At 45.4% G+C, this 14,529-nt stretch overlaps 2 protein-coding genes across 4 annotated transcripts in view; one reads left to right on the top strand and one right to left on the bottom strand.

Annotated features, from left to right (window-relative positions):
• Positions 1 to 5,614, bottom strand: part of Sik3 (SIK family kinase 3) — a 214,907-nt gene extending 209,293 nt beyond the window's left edge. For all 3 annotated transcript variants that reach the window (XM_051197322.1, XM_051197324.1, XM_051197323.1), the window contains exon 1: positions 5,309 to 5,614. In XM_051197322.1, the coding sequence (XP_051053279.1) occupies positions 5,309 to 5,581 (273 nt within the window). In that variant the 5' untranslated portion in view covers positions 5,582 to 5,614. The remainder of the gene's footprint in view (positions 1 to 5,308) is intronic.
• The window catches only part of Tagln (transgelin), a 911,813-nt gene that overhangs the window by 828,556 nt on the left and 68,728 nt on the right, over positions 1 to 14,529 (top strand). The window lies entirely within an intron of this gene.

Below are 14,529 nucleotides of genomic sequence, written 5' to 3'. Positions count from 1 at the left end.
ACTTGCCTGGTATACATGAGGTCCTGGATTGGAAGCCCAACAAAGAAAGTGACATCATGCCACAAAGCTAACCCTTCAGATTAGTAAAATGTGTGCATAAATGCAAAAGGGAAATCCTTTTGTTTCCGGGTGGTAGAAAACAGTTTTAGGGGGTTCTGATTTTGTTTGTGTCTCTGTTTGTGACAAGGTTTATGAAATTCACACTGGCCTTGAAATTGATTCAAACTCATGACCCTCTCTTAGCCTCCCAAACGCTGAGATTATAGGCACATGTCACTTCACCTACAAAAGTGTAGGACCATTTTTCAGATTTTCCACAGAACTTAAGTGAATCTCTGAAAAAAAAATTATATGCAGGGGAAAAACAACAACAACAACAAAAAAAAACCTGTTCCATCATCAGTATGATGAAAATTAATAATGAAAATTTGAGTCAGATGAGGGGGCTCCATGTAATCCCAGCATGCCAGAGAAGATAGAAGAATGGTGAGTTGAAGGCCAGACTAAGCTACATAAGACCCTACCTCAGAAAAATAAAAATAATACTATGGGGTTGGTATGATGGCTCAGTGGTTAAGAACACGGGATGCTCTTCCAGGGAACCATAAGGCTGGTGGCTCACAACAGTTCCAGGGGAGTGATGTCTTCTCCTGGTCTCCAGGGACATCAGTTGCAGGTAGTGCAAAGGCAACCATGCCAACAAAACACCTGTACACATTAATTAATTTGAAAATAATTTTGAAAGTATGAAAGGAAAAAAGCTATGTGGTAGCACAAACCTATAATTCAACACATGAGAAACTAAAGCAGGAGAGGTTTCAAATTCAAGATTTCAGTGGGCTACACAGTGAGTTCCTGGCCAGTCTGAGCTACAGGGAGAATGTGGGGAAAACAAAACAAAATGAAGGGGTTGAGGATATGTACTCAGTGGTGCAAATACTTGTGTACTATGTTCAATCCCCAGCACGCTAATAAATATTTTAGATAGCCCAAAGCAAAAGCCAATGTTTTTCTCAGATAAGTCTCTCTTTCTCTCCCTCTCCCTCCCTCTCTTCCTCCCTCCCTTCTTCCTTCTGGTTTTTTGAGACAGGGTTTCTCTATGTAGCCTTGGCTGTAAGGGACTTGCTCCTGAGTGCTGGGATTAAATGTGTGCCCCACCACCACCATCACTGGCCCCAGATAAGTTTCTTGTTAAAAAAAAAATTAGCCAAGCATTGGTGGCACACGCCTTTAGTCCCAGCACTTAGAAGGCAGAGGCAGTCAGATCTCTGTTCTACAGAGCTAATTCCAGGACAGGCTCCAAAGCAATACAGAGAAACCCTGTCTCAAAAACAAAAAACAACAACAACAACAAAAAATTAATTAAATTAAAAGTAAAATAAAATGAAATGAAAAACTATTCTGATTGAATGTCATAGCCCAATGTAGTGGTTCATGCCTATAATTCCAATACCAGGGAGTCTGAGGCAAGAGGGTCACCAAGAATTTCAGACCAGCTTGGACTCCAGAGTGTTACACCAAGGATTTAAAGCAGCACTCCAAATAGTAGCAGACTGGTTTTGTTTTGTTTTTTCTTGCACAAAAGCATAACATGCAGTTTGTGTCTACCTATCCTGAACCAATGGCACTTTTGGTCAAGAGCTCTTCCCAGGGTGTAAAATGCAAAAAAAGGGGGACTAGCCAGTCTTACTCATCTTACTGACTACAGCACCGGATGAGTGTGATGACAACATTTCTTACCTATTTCTTAAGTGCCGAACACTGCACGGACAGCATTACACATAGCAGTTAATCTTCCCAAAACTCAAAACTGGTGAGGTGAGCGCTACTGTCATCCCATTGCAGATGAAGAAATCCAGGCACAAAGAGGTCTGGCCAGTCACTATTCAGGCCCCAGCACAGCAGAGGAGTCAGACCAGGCAGTTTTAGGCAAAGCTGAAGCTCTTACCAAGAACCAGTGCCAGGGGGGCTGAAGGATACATGCTGAAATAACAACTTAAAAATATCTTAGCCAAAAGTTTTCCTAGTCATGTGTAGTTTTTTTAAATACACACAGAATGTATCTAGCTAGTCTTTGTTCCAGCCATCCACCTAGCTTGAAGGTACAATTAGGCACAGGAAATAGGCTATAAGTAATGGGAGAGAGGGTAGAATGTATTTTAAACAAACAAAAATTCCCCTTAATATTTTATAGTGTTCTACCAAAAGAACAGAGAACCTTGGGCTATGTGTCTCAAAATAGGAAAAGGAAATCAAAGCAGGTAGGACAAAGAAAGACAGGATGAGCTGCTGACCAAAGCCTGTCGCTCCCGTGAGCCCTTCTGCAGTGACGCTCGCTGGGAACACTGCAGGGCTGCTGGCGTCAAGTCTCAGCTCCTGGAAGCCTTACTGCAAAGGTGCCCTACAACCACATAGAAAGACAGTGCCTTTTCTCCACATTATTCTATTCACCCTTGGGTCCTACTCTGGGAAGTTTGAGTTAACAGAGGGTTTGGACAGGGGCCAGCTTCACTTATTGTTGGACAGAGTGCAGTAGCTTAGTCAATAAATGAAGTTTGCTTTAGCTTCTTAGTCCTTGGAATGGGTCACGTAGGAAGAGGGGGGCCATAAATAGTTCTCTGATGTACAGAAAACGCCTCCTCCTATCAGATACAGGCATCGTCAGAATTACCTGGGTCTGATTTTTATACAACACTAGAAGAAAAACTCACACCATTCAGTGACATAAAGGAAGAAAGGAAACAGAAAGGGGGGGAAAAAATCATACACCTTCAAAAGGGGGGGAAATAACCTATTGTAGAAAGAGATGGGGAAGAAAAACAATCGTTTGCCTCCATCTGACCTGACTGCAGCAGATAAACCCTGCAGGGAGAAAAGTCTATCTCCCTTAATAACAGACGCAGCAGCTCCCGCAACTTCTAGTACCTAGGCACCTTCCCTGCCATTATATAACCAAACCATGGCCTTAATAGGCCATCATACTGCATGTCAGCAGCTGCTGGGTACATCTCAGCTGTCAGTGTTGAAGGACCCCTTCCAAAATGAATTCAGATAAGCAGGGAACAGGCCAAAATATGCCCATGGTTCACCCTGAGCACGTGACAGCTCCTTGAGAATTGAGGTTCACCCATGTCCCCAGAGCCATTTAAGTAGCAAAAAGATAGAGCACTTGGAACTGGAGCTAGGAAATTGCACACTGCTACAGAAGCACAAACAAAGGCTGGTGTGGTCTCTTCCACACATGCAACTCATTGTCCCAGCCATTTCAGCCTCATTCAAGTCTGAATATTTCCATACATAGGAATTGCATAACTGCACGCCACAAACGATCAAAGATAAAAACCAACATAAACAGTGACACCCGTCTATAAACAAGCCAATGCTGTAAAGGCTGCAGCCCCAGAGGATACTAAGGTCTCAGAGAAAAACTCTATACACACACACACTAGAAAGCAGCCAGACCAACCATAATTAGGCACTGGCTTTGCTGACTACTGAAGACAGAAATGTCCCTTTTATATAGAAAGCCAAGAATCAACTGTTTGCAATTACATTTATAAGACACTCAACCCAGCCTGTCATAGATTTTTTTTTAATCAATATTTTGGTATATCTAAGAGCTGGGAGATTCAAAATTCTTTAAATCATAGAAAACATAGCCAGGCAACCAATTATGTTGTGAAGTCCATTTCCCAGAGGTCAGAGCAAAAATAATTACAGAAGCAGAGGGGGGGAGGAGGGGCAACAAGGACTGAGGCATATTGTTTGTAAACACAGTTTGGCTTGGTCAACAGTAAACAGGGCTCCACATACTGTAGGGGGTAAGGAGATGCAGCCTCAAACTACAGCTGCGGGTCTGAGGGATTGCAACAGGAGAGGCGCACTTGAGTATGTCACTTGGCTCTAAAGACTTGAGGCCCTCTGGTAAAAACTGACAAAACAGGCTTGAAGGGGTCCCACCAGAGGAAGTGAAACTGACCAATCACTCCTCCACAGCTACCCACCCAGTCACCCTAGGAAGAAGGGCCCCTTGTAGTCTTTGACAGAGAAGAGAGGCAAGGGAAGGAACTTCAGGTTGCAAGTAAGCAGGAGACAAGGCCCAGATAGGGAGTGACTGCCATAAAAGCCAAAACAAGGTAGGTGAAGATCACCAATGGCTAGGGTGAAGAGGGAAAGGGAATTCCTGTGTCTTGGGTAGGAAACTGCAGAAGCTGTAAAGGGTTTTCATTAGCTAGGCTAAAGAAAAACTCAAGCTACTGTTTTAAATATACTGAATGACTACATTTAAAGTATCCATTCAAGTGAGGTATTGAGCATAGTATAATTAGGAATGCAAATGGGCTTTGTGGGTACCATCAAAACTAAAGGATTCCTTAATACTCTCAAAGAAGAATATATAAAAGTGCTACCTCTGTTTCCTTAAAAAAAAAAAAAAAGTGTATATACATACATACATGGTTTCCCAATTGACCTTGGCCAATTTCACTACTACAGCTCCTCAAATCCCTTGGGATCCAAAGGGCCCAAATGAGTGTAATTCTTTAGCGTCAATCCCACGGTTCCCTTTCCTACTGAAAAGCCCACCCTGAGCACTCTAAAAAGCCCACAATTCCAGACCCTCTGACAACTAAAAATAACCAGCAAACCATCTATCCTAAATTGTTTAACCCTTGGTTAGCTAGTGCCACCAAAACCCCAGGCACCCTGGGACATCTTCTGTTCCTGGGTCCCTTCCATTTTTCCCTTACTTCCCCGTTTCCTTCACTGCCTCCTCCAATAATCAAGTGTGCTCCTCAAGCTTCCAACTGACACCATCAGTCTTAAATAATCAAATGTGAATTCCTATCTCTGCCATAGGTGCCAGGTCCTTATCTTGCACCCACCGCACACCCTCAGTCCATGCCCCAGTCATCCAGCTGCCTCTGGGAAGCCTGAGGTGGCCAGTTTGAGCGTCTCCCCCATCCTGTGGTCCACATTTCCTATGCCCCTGCCCTCATTTTCTGATGGTTTCCTAATTGCTGGTTCCGGAGTCTTCTTGGCGTGCAGTCCGCCGGCCCCCTGAGAGTTCCAACGCCTCCTTTCCAGTCACCCCCCAGCACCCTGCGTACAGCCCTGGGGACCCCTTAGGTGCCCAGTTGCTCAGTTCCTCCCCCCGTCCGCTGTGAGGTCCTTGCCTTCTCCCGCCGCCACCGCTGCTGACCCTGACCCGAGCCCCGGGGAATCGCGTACTCCCCTGGCCCGGCCGCTGCAACGCCCCCCCCTCCCCAGGCAGCGCAGCCCGCAACCGCGCGGTCCCCAGAGCCACTACCTTGGCCTTGGTGACGAGGTGCGTGGCCCGCTTGACCACAGCGAAGTTGCCCTTGCCGATGGTGCGGTCGATCTCGTAGTAGCCGATGCGAGCGGGCATTGGCCCGCGGGAGGCCGGGGCTGTAGGACGCGGCTGGCCGGCGGCCGGGGGCGCAGCGGCGGGGGCTGCCGGGGGCCCCGCGGCGGGCGGAGGCAGCAGGCGGCCGGCCGGCCCGGCTCCCCCTGCTCCGGCCACGGCAACCCCGCCAGCTCCGCTTGCCGCCGCCGCCGCCATCTTGTTGTGCAGTGAAACCTCCGGGGCCGCGGGGAGCCGGCCGGGGGGGAGGGGGCGCGGGGGGGCCGAAAGAGGGGGGTTGCCGACAGACGTCACTCCGGGAGGCGGGGCTCCCGCGCCGCCGGGCGCCCGGCACCATGGCAACCGCGCGTCACGTGCGGACGCGCGTCACTGCCCGGAGCCATGGCAACCGTGACCTCACCGAGCGAACTCGACCTTCCCGCGTGGGTCCCTATTCCTGAGGCGCCGGCTCCCGAGTGCCCTCGTCTGGGGACAGGCAGTGAAAACGTTCAGGGTTTGCAGTAACTTCTAAGCTTCCGCCGCGCCTAGCAAGGTAGGGATATGCAATGAGACACCCCAGAACCAGAACCCCCGACGGCCCTTGGTTCGCCGATGGGATCCCTGCTCTGACCTGTGTCCCAGTTCAGTCACCACCAAACCTCCCTTAAAAGGATTTCCTCATCACCAAAAATACCAGCCTTGTCCCATTTTAGCCCTGGAGGCCATAGAGGCAGAAATAACCACAGTATTTAAGCAACTGTAACCAAGTTGGTAGCAAGTTAGGGGAATTGTTCAGCAAAACTCTTATAAAACCTAGCTCATCTTATACACTCAATCTACTAATCATCGATCACGGAAGAATGGGGAAGTTTTAGAGTTTGCATATTCAAGGACGATAAACCTCACCCAAACACGCATTCCAGTCACTGGGTGGGTGAGGACCAGAAAAGGTATGTCATTTTCTTTCCTGAACCTCCCACCCCACCCCTTTACCCACCCCCACCCTCTCAGAACAGTTCTATAGCCAGTGTTTGTCGGAATTTCTGCACTCCTTTTATGTCGTTGGGTTGATATTGGTGAAGCGCTGCGGAGTGGTGCCTCAAGAGCCATGTCATGTTTAAAGATGAGCAATCCATCCGTTAAGCAAAATGAGTAAATAATATAAATTCCATCCCTACTAATGACTCTCCAAGGACATTAATGGTGATCAAATTAATAACCCCAGCAATAAAATTCATATCCCTCTTTCTTCCCTCCAGTTATCTGACATTCCACATCCTGGACTATTCCCAAGCCTCCCCCTCCTCCTTCCTTATTAAATAGATTGATTTAGCTGCCTCTGGTGCAGATAGGAAATTGGGCTGTAAAGGAGAGATAGCCTTTGGCCTGTTAGGAAAGGAAGAAGGCTGTGAACATTCCTCTGTTAAGTGTATCCCATGTATCCAGTGCTGATCTACCTACACCTACGCACACTCCATGACACACAGGTATTGTCAGGTCACTGCCTGTGCAATATTAAAAACTGCCACACAGGTCACTAGGTATGTGAGAAGGGAAATATATACTTACTCTCTTTGACCAGAGGACATTTCCTAATGCTCTGATTCCCCTACCTGACATGAGTAATGGCTGGGACTAGGATGCGATAGAGGGGTCATCCCACAATTGCCTTGGATCAGTTCCCTGGTGACTGTTTCAAGTTGCCAACACAATTAACACTAATTGGCTCCTTTACAAGGGAAGAAAGACAGGGATGGAGTAGACCTTGCTTCTTAGGCCACTTAAACCTATTCATCAAGTGAGATCCCTCAATCCTAGATGAACGATTAGGTGTGGCCAGCCACCCTTAGCACTTCATGGCCCTTATCTGCCTCTATCAAAGCCAATAACTTTGGAGCTGGACCTAGAATGAGTTTATTATCTCCTTAGGGTCAGGAGTAGCTCTGATTGTGAAGCAAAGAAAAGAAGTCTCTCGCTACAAAACCTTAGAATTAGTACTGAAACCACTCTAGTCAGTGGCTGTGCACTGGATATGTAAACCAGGCTGGCCTCAAACTCTCAGAGATAACCTGCCTCTGCCTCCTTCGTGCTGGAATTAAAGGCCTTCAATGCCTTTGGCCACCACACCCAGGCGAACAAGGTCTCATTTAGTTCAAGCTAACTTAGACTCCCTGTGTAACCAAGGAGAATCTTGAATGTGAGATCCTACTGCTTCTACCTCCCAAGTTCTGGGATAACAGGTATGCACCTATTTGACTGATTTATGTGCTACTGGGGCTCAAACTTAGGACTTAGTGCTTGTTCTACCAGGCAGTCAGTCTCACCAACTGAGCTACATCCCCAGCCTATTCATAGTCTAATTCCTCTACTCTTCCCACTCTCCCACTCCTGCCACCCCACCTCCCCTCTACCCACACCCTTGTCCCTACCAAGAAGGCCCTGAGGAGGACCTAGAAGGAAAACAGAGCATTGCTTCAGTTTCCAGAGACCTACCTTGCTTTCCAGAGACCCACCTTGCTGGTTCCCCAGCAGTGAGCATAAGATAGCTGGATACAGTGTCATGTTGTTCTTTGTCTTTATGGAATGGGGCCAGAAGGTGGGTGAGAAGAAACAGAAGAACTGAAATAGTGAGCAAATTCATCAAAGGTAACCAAAGAAAAGGAAACAGTTTTAGGTGAAGAATATTGAGTCCCAAAGACTGAGTTAACATTGGGAAGTAATTCACCATTAACAATTGGGAGAGTATTGGCGTTGCTGTGGTGGAGTACATGTTTGATGTGCTCAGAGACCTGGGTTCAATCCCTAGCACCACAAAAAATAATAACAACAACAACAATTTGCCAGGCACTGTATTGCCCAGTGAAATCACTGAAGACTCACAAGTCAGTGGGCAAAGTGGTGGTGCCACATGTCTTTAATCCCAGCACTCAGGAGGCAGAGGCAGACTGATGGAATTCTGAGTTCCAGGCCAACCTGGTCTACGGAGAAAGTTCCAGAACAGCCAGTACTACACAGAGATGACCTGTTTCAAACAAAACAAAAACACGTCTGGAGAAACTTTATATTATTATCTGAAATCTGCAGATAAGGAAATTGAGAAATGAGCGATTGGGGAACTAGGGAATTGTCCAAGGTCCTAGAGCAAGAAAGTGGTAAAAGTGGAATCGGATGCAGGCTGAGGCTGTGTGGAGCTTTTTCCCAGTTGTTATAACCCTTATGAAGGAGAAGACAGAAGTGTCTTTTTCCATTTGGAATGCACCCCAAAGGCTCATGTGGTAGTATTGATCCCCAAGTTGGCATTATTGGGAGGCTGTGGAAACTTTATTAAGTGATGGGGCCTGGCAGGAGATCTTTAAGCTACTGAAGAGTGAGTCTTTAAAAGGGATCGTGGGATTAGGAAAATGGCCTCCCCATCTCTCTGAGCAGTTTCATGATGCCATGTGCTCCCTCTATGATGTGCTTCCCTGACACAAGCCCAATAGGAACAGAGCCCAGAGAAACCTTTTTTCTTTAGACGTCCAGTGTTCTATGTACTTATTACAGTAATTGAACACTGATTAAGACAACAGTGGAGAAGAGGAGTTGAGAGTTTCTAGAAGCAAGACAGAGGGCCATCTAAGTATCTAAGTAGCAGACCCCACAGCTCAGAGGACGGCCTATGAGAGCTTTACTTATAACTTCCTCTTCCCTAGGAGACTTGCTCTTCACTAGGAAAGAACATCACTGCGTTCTTGATGGAGGCGATAGAACAGAAACCTGTGGGGCTCATGGGCTCACCCGATGAGAAGTTCATGCCATGCTAACCTCATGACATGAATTTCATACCAGTGACCCTTGTAAACAAGCCAGATGTGGTGGCATGAGCCTGTGACCCCAGAACTCCTGCAATGAAATAACAAGCAAAGATAGGAGACTTACCTGGGAGCTCAAGAGCCACTTAGCTTGGAGGATGGACTGTGACAGGAACAAGAGACATACTGCCTCAGCTGGACAAAGGGGGAGAGCTGCCTCCTGAAAGTTGACCTCTGACTTCCACTCTGTGCCATGGTATGCATATGATAGGGATATGCATATATTCCCAAGCATGCACGAATGCACATGCATAAGTATATACACATACATAATAATTTAAAAAAAAAAAAAAAAAAACGGGGGCCATGGATATGGCTCAGGGGTAAAGGTGCTTGCTGCCAAACCTGATGATCTCCTTTTGATCCCTGGGTTCCATTATGGTAGAAAGAAAAAACCAAGTCCTGCAAGTTGTTTGCTGACCTCCATATGTACTGTGCCATGTATGGGATGAACACACACACACACACACACACACAAATAAATGTAACTGAAAAAAATTGGGAGCTGGGAATATAACTCTATAGTACTGTGCTTGCCTAGCATATACAAGACTCTAAGTTCAATCCATAGCATCTCAAAAAGAAAAGGACATACCTGTTTCCATAAGTGGTACAAAATCTGAGGACCTGTGCCAGGTATGGTCCATAATCTGAGCCCTTGGGAAGCTGAGACAGGAGGGTTGCCACATGTTCAGGGCCAGCCGAGACTGCATAGCAAGACCCTGCAAAAATAGAAAAAAAATGACTTTAAAAATTTTATTCATATAAGTATTTTGTCCAAAAGTGTGTGTGTGTACCCCATGTGCCTGCAGAGGGGTTACACATGGTTATGAGCTACCACCATGTGAGTGCTAGGAGCCAAACCTAGGTTCTCTGCAACAGATGAGCCAACTATTTGTTTGGAGACAGGGTCTCATAATGTAGCCCTGGTTAGTCTGGAATTCAGTACGAACCAGGCTGACCCCAAACTCACAAAGATTGACTACTTTTGCCTCTATGCACTAGGATTAAAGGCTAATCCCACCACACCTAGCAAGCTTGGCCATTTTTTAAAGGTCTACTTTGCCTCTGTGCAAGGCAGGTTACCAGAAACTGGAAAGAAAACTGTATCCTCACCATATTACCTCATGGATTTTCAGAGCTCTGAGACATTAAGGAAGGTCCAGTCTCTGAACATGTATGGAAGCAGCTGACAAAGGAACAGGTAGTTGACATGCATACTTTATTCAGAAAGTCCACATATCAAACACAATATCACTGAATGTTTTTACTCTGTTAATTTTGAAACAAGGAACTTATTACCTGACCCACTCACTATGCCTGAATTAAAAAAAAAAAAGTTTTATAGCATAAATTTTTTTGAGAGTTGATCAAATGAGGAAACCTCAGCATAAGGTACATACAAGTTTGTGGGCAAAAGTTATCCTGGATAGATTTTTTTTTCCTCCTCTACTGAATACTCCATGATATTTTATATAAAAACCAAAGTTGGGAGCTAGGGCATGTACCTTAGTGGAGGAGACTGCTTTTGCAAAAGGAAGGGCTGGATCTACATACCCCCAGCACTGCAAAACCCCCCAAGACTGGTTCATTTATTTACTAGAGGAAGACACTGAACCTGAAAAATACAGTCCCATGTAAACGTAGAAAACCTGTAGGCCATAGTGACACACCCCTGTAAGCACACCCATTCTGAAGCAACTGTATGTAACTCCAAGATCTGACATCCTCACACAGGCATACATATAAACAAACCAACAATGCACATAAAATAAAAATAAATGAGTTATATTAAAAAAGAAACTGTACTACTTAATAATACTTACTATTTTAATGTTTTTATTTTGTTTTTGGCTCTCTCTCTCTCTCTCTCTCTGTGTGTGTGTGTGTGTGTGTGTGTGTGTGTGTGTGTGTGTGTGTGTGTGTGTGTTTCAAGACAAGGTCTTACTATGTAGTCCTGACTGACCTGGACGAGCCATGTCCCCAGTTCTTTGGAGGATTGGTTGTTGGTTGTTTGGTTTTGAGGCAAGGTCTCACATAGCTATGTAGCCCAGATGACCTCCCTTCCAAGTGCCCAGCTAGAGTCTTTTGTGTTTAGATCCTTTATCTTAAATATAAAAGCGTACTTAAGATTCTAGGAAATCAGAACATTTCACGGAAAATAAAGGCATACTTGTGAGTTTTCCTTTGTGTTTCTGGCTCTGCACCTCGTTCCCTCTCCGCTAGCCAAAGCGTCTCCAAACCTTCACCTGTTTTCCTAGCTAAGATTGATGCTTGGCTTTTTGCACTGCACATCTTTTACTCAGGTTTTCTACCAGCTCATCCAGCTGATGGCCGAGACCGGCTTCTGTAGGAGCCCAGCTGTCTCTGCTTCATTTCAGGCCCCAGTAAAACTCGAAACGCAAAGGACCCTCTCCCTTGTCTACAGAGACACCTGCTGGCCGGAGACTAAAGTACACGTTATCCTTTCTTGTTTTATAGTAGGGCCCTCTAGCTCTTTCTGTTTAGACTTAAGGCAATTGAAAACACCAAGCCCACGTCAGGAGCTGGAAAGTTGGAATCCAATTGGAAGCTGGCTGCAGGAAGCAGAATTCCTTTATGACCAGAAAGAAAGTTCAGTGGAGGTTAGGGAGACGGATGATGGTTAAAGCGCTTGCCACACAGGCATGAGAGCCTGAATTCAGGGAGCGTGAGGGTTCACCCCCTTTAATCACAGCACTCAAGAGGTGGAGGCAGCTGAATCTCTGTGAGTTTGAGACCTGTGGAGACCTGAAGAGGGTATAAGTTTTCCTAGAGCTAGAGTTACAGGCAATTGTGAACTGCATAATATGGATAATGGGAAACATGCTTGGGTTCTCTGAAGAAGCAGAGGGCGGAACCATCTCTCTAAACCATCTCAATTCTTCCCATTTCTTTTAGCTCCTTATTCCTACTCACTCAATAGATTAAGCAGTCTGGCTCAAGTCTCCCTCCTTCTTCAGCCTCTCTAGTGCTGGGATTACAGGCATGAGCCATCCCATCTGGTTTCTTTTTCCCCCTTAGGTTCTATTCTTGAGAGTTTCCTTGTTTTGACTTATTAGGGCTGGAACCCATGGCTTTATGGGTGTTAGGCAATAGTTCTGCCATAGAGCTACATTTTATGTCCTATTGAATTAATTTTAAGTTAAATTAAAGGTGCAAGCTGGTGAGATTGCTGGAGGTAAATGCTTCAACAGCCAAGTCAGAGGAACTGAGTAAGGTCCTGATGGGATCCATGTGGTAGAAGAAGAGAAGCTACTCTGAAAGTTGTCCTTTGACTTCCACATATGCAAATATAGTAGGTACAAGAATTCCTCAAAAAAAAGGAAAAACTGTGTGGGGTTTGGTGGCGCATGCCTTTAATGCCAGCACCCAGAGGCAGAGGCAGAGGCAAGTAGATCTCCATGAGTTCAAGACCATCCTGGCCAACATAAATGGTTCTAGATCAGTCAGAGCTACACAGTAAGATGCTGTCTCAAACAAACAGAGCAAGGGCTAGAAAGATAGCTAAGTGGTTAAGAGCACTGGCTATTCTGCAACAGAACCTGGGTTCAATTTCTGGCACCCACATGACAGCTCACAACTATTTCTACGTTCATCTACAGAGCATCTGACAGACACACGAGACACACATACAGACAGAACACCAATGCACATAAAATAAGTAAACCATTAAAGTAAATCATTCTCCTTTTAAAAAAATATTGCAAGGATAGGATATGCTGAGACTTCATAAAGGAACCTCATGCTGAGGGTGCTCTAGAATTCTCACAGGCAGCTCCTCCATCTTGAAATCTGAGAGGGTGGAACCATATTGCAAAGAAACCCCTAGGTAGGTATCAAATACACAGCTCTCAGGTTGTTATTATTGTTATTATTATTATTTATTTGTTTATTTATTATTTGAGACAGGGATTCTCTGTAACCCTGGCTGCCCTGGAACTCGATCTGTAGACCACGTTGGCCTCTGCCTCCAGAGTGCTAGGATTTAAGGCGTGTGTCGCCATATGACCACCCCACTGCCGCCAGCGCCACCATCGCCCCACTGCCCTCAGATTTTAAGTCAGTTTTAACAAGTGGGCTTTACTCTACTGCCTTCCAAACACCATGTGTCCCTGGATCCCTTGTTTGGCAGAGTCCACAGTGTCAGGGCAGCTCACACTCATTACCCTGCAGCCAGGCCCCAACCTACTACCTCAGCCTTTAGTTTCCATCTGCCCACTTGTTCCATCCTTCCCCACCTAGCCACAGGCATGTTTTTGTGTCTTACTCCTGAAACTTGCATTGTTGGAAAATTTGCCTCTCCTTCAAGGTATAATTATTCACTGTTTTTCCTTTCTCAATAGCTCAAGAATTTTGTCACTTCTGAATCAAATTAACTAGGCTCAAAACCTGGCTCCAGAAGGCATTAGCTGTGTGACCTTGAGATAACAAGTTAACTTCTCTGGACCTCCGGTTCTAACTATGAAATAGAGACATTAACAGCATTCTTTCCATAGGATTGTTAGGAAGATTAAATAAATCTCCATTTCCATTGCCAGAAGTCAAATTTATGAAATAAATACTTTATTTTTGCATGTATATGCCCTTATGTGGAGGCCAGAGGTTGTCACTGGGTGTCCTCCTCAATTGCTGTCTTCCCTGCATTAACATATGGAGACAGGGACTCGACTGAACATAGATCCCCACAGTTCACTAGTCAGCTTGCACTGGAGATCAGCATCCGGCGCACTGGGATTAAAGACACACTCCAGGTCCACCCCACATTTATATGGGCCCGGTGATTTGAACACTAGTTCTCACACTTGCGTGACAAACACTTGGCCAACTCAGCCACCTCCTCAACCCCAATAAATGTTTCTAAAAATTAAAACATTTAGTTTAAAAAAAATCTGTTACTTTTATTTTTAACGTGTGTGTGTGTGTGTGTGTGTGTGTGTGTGTGTGTGTGTGGATCTGTAGGTCAGAAGACAATTTGTGTGCTCCCCTTCCACTTTCTAGTGGGTTACAGGGACCTAACTTACATTGCTTGACAAGGTCCTTTACCCATTGAGCCACCTCCTAGTCTTTGATGACATTTATTTTTCATTTTCCAAAGAGGCCAACACCTCATAAAATGGAACAAATGTTCCAATAAATCAAACAGAGGAGGTTAGTTACATTGAGAGAAAAGGCCCATTTTTATTTGTATAAAATTGATACATAATGATAGTTGATCCACGTATACAACATCTGTCTGGGCCTACTGTAGGAGCTTTGTCTGAAACAATGGCTTCAGATATTTTTCTTTTCTGAAAG

Source organism: Phodopus roborovskii, unplaced genomic scaffold, assembly GCF_943737965.1.
Source record: "Phodopus roborovskii unplaced genomic scaffold, PHOROB, whole genome shotgun sequence".
NCBI lineage: Eukaryota > Metazoa > Chordata > Mammalia > Rodentia > Cricetidae > Phodopus > Phodopus roborovskii.
This window is presented reverse-complemented; position numbering and strand designations above follow the sequence as displayed.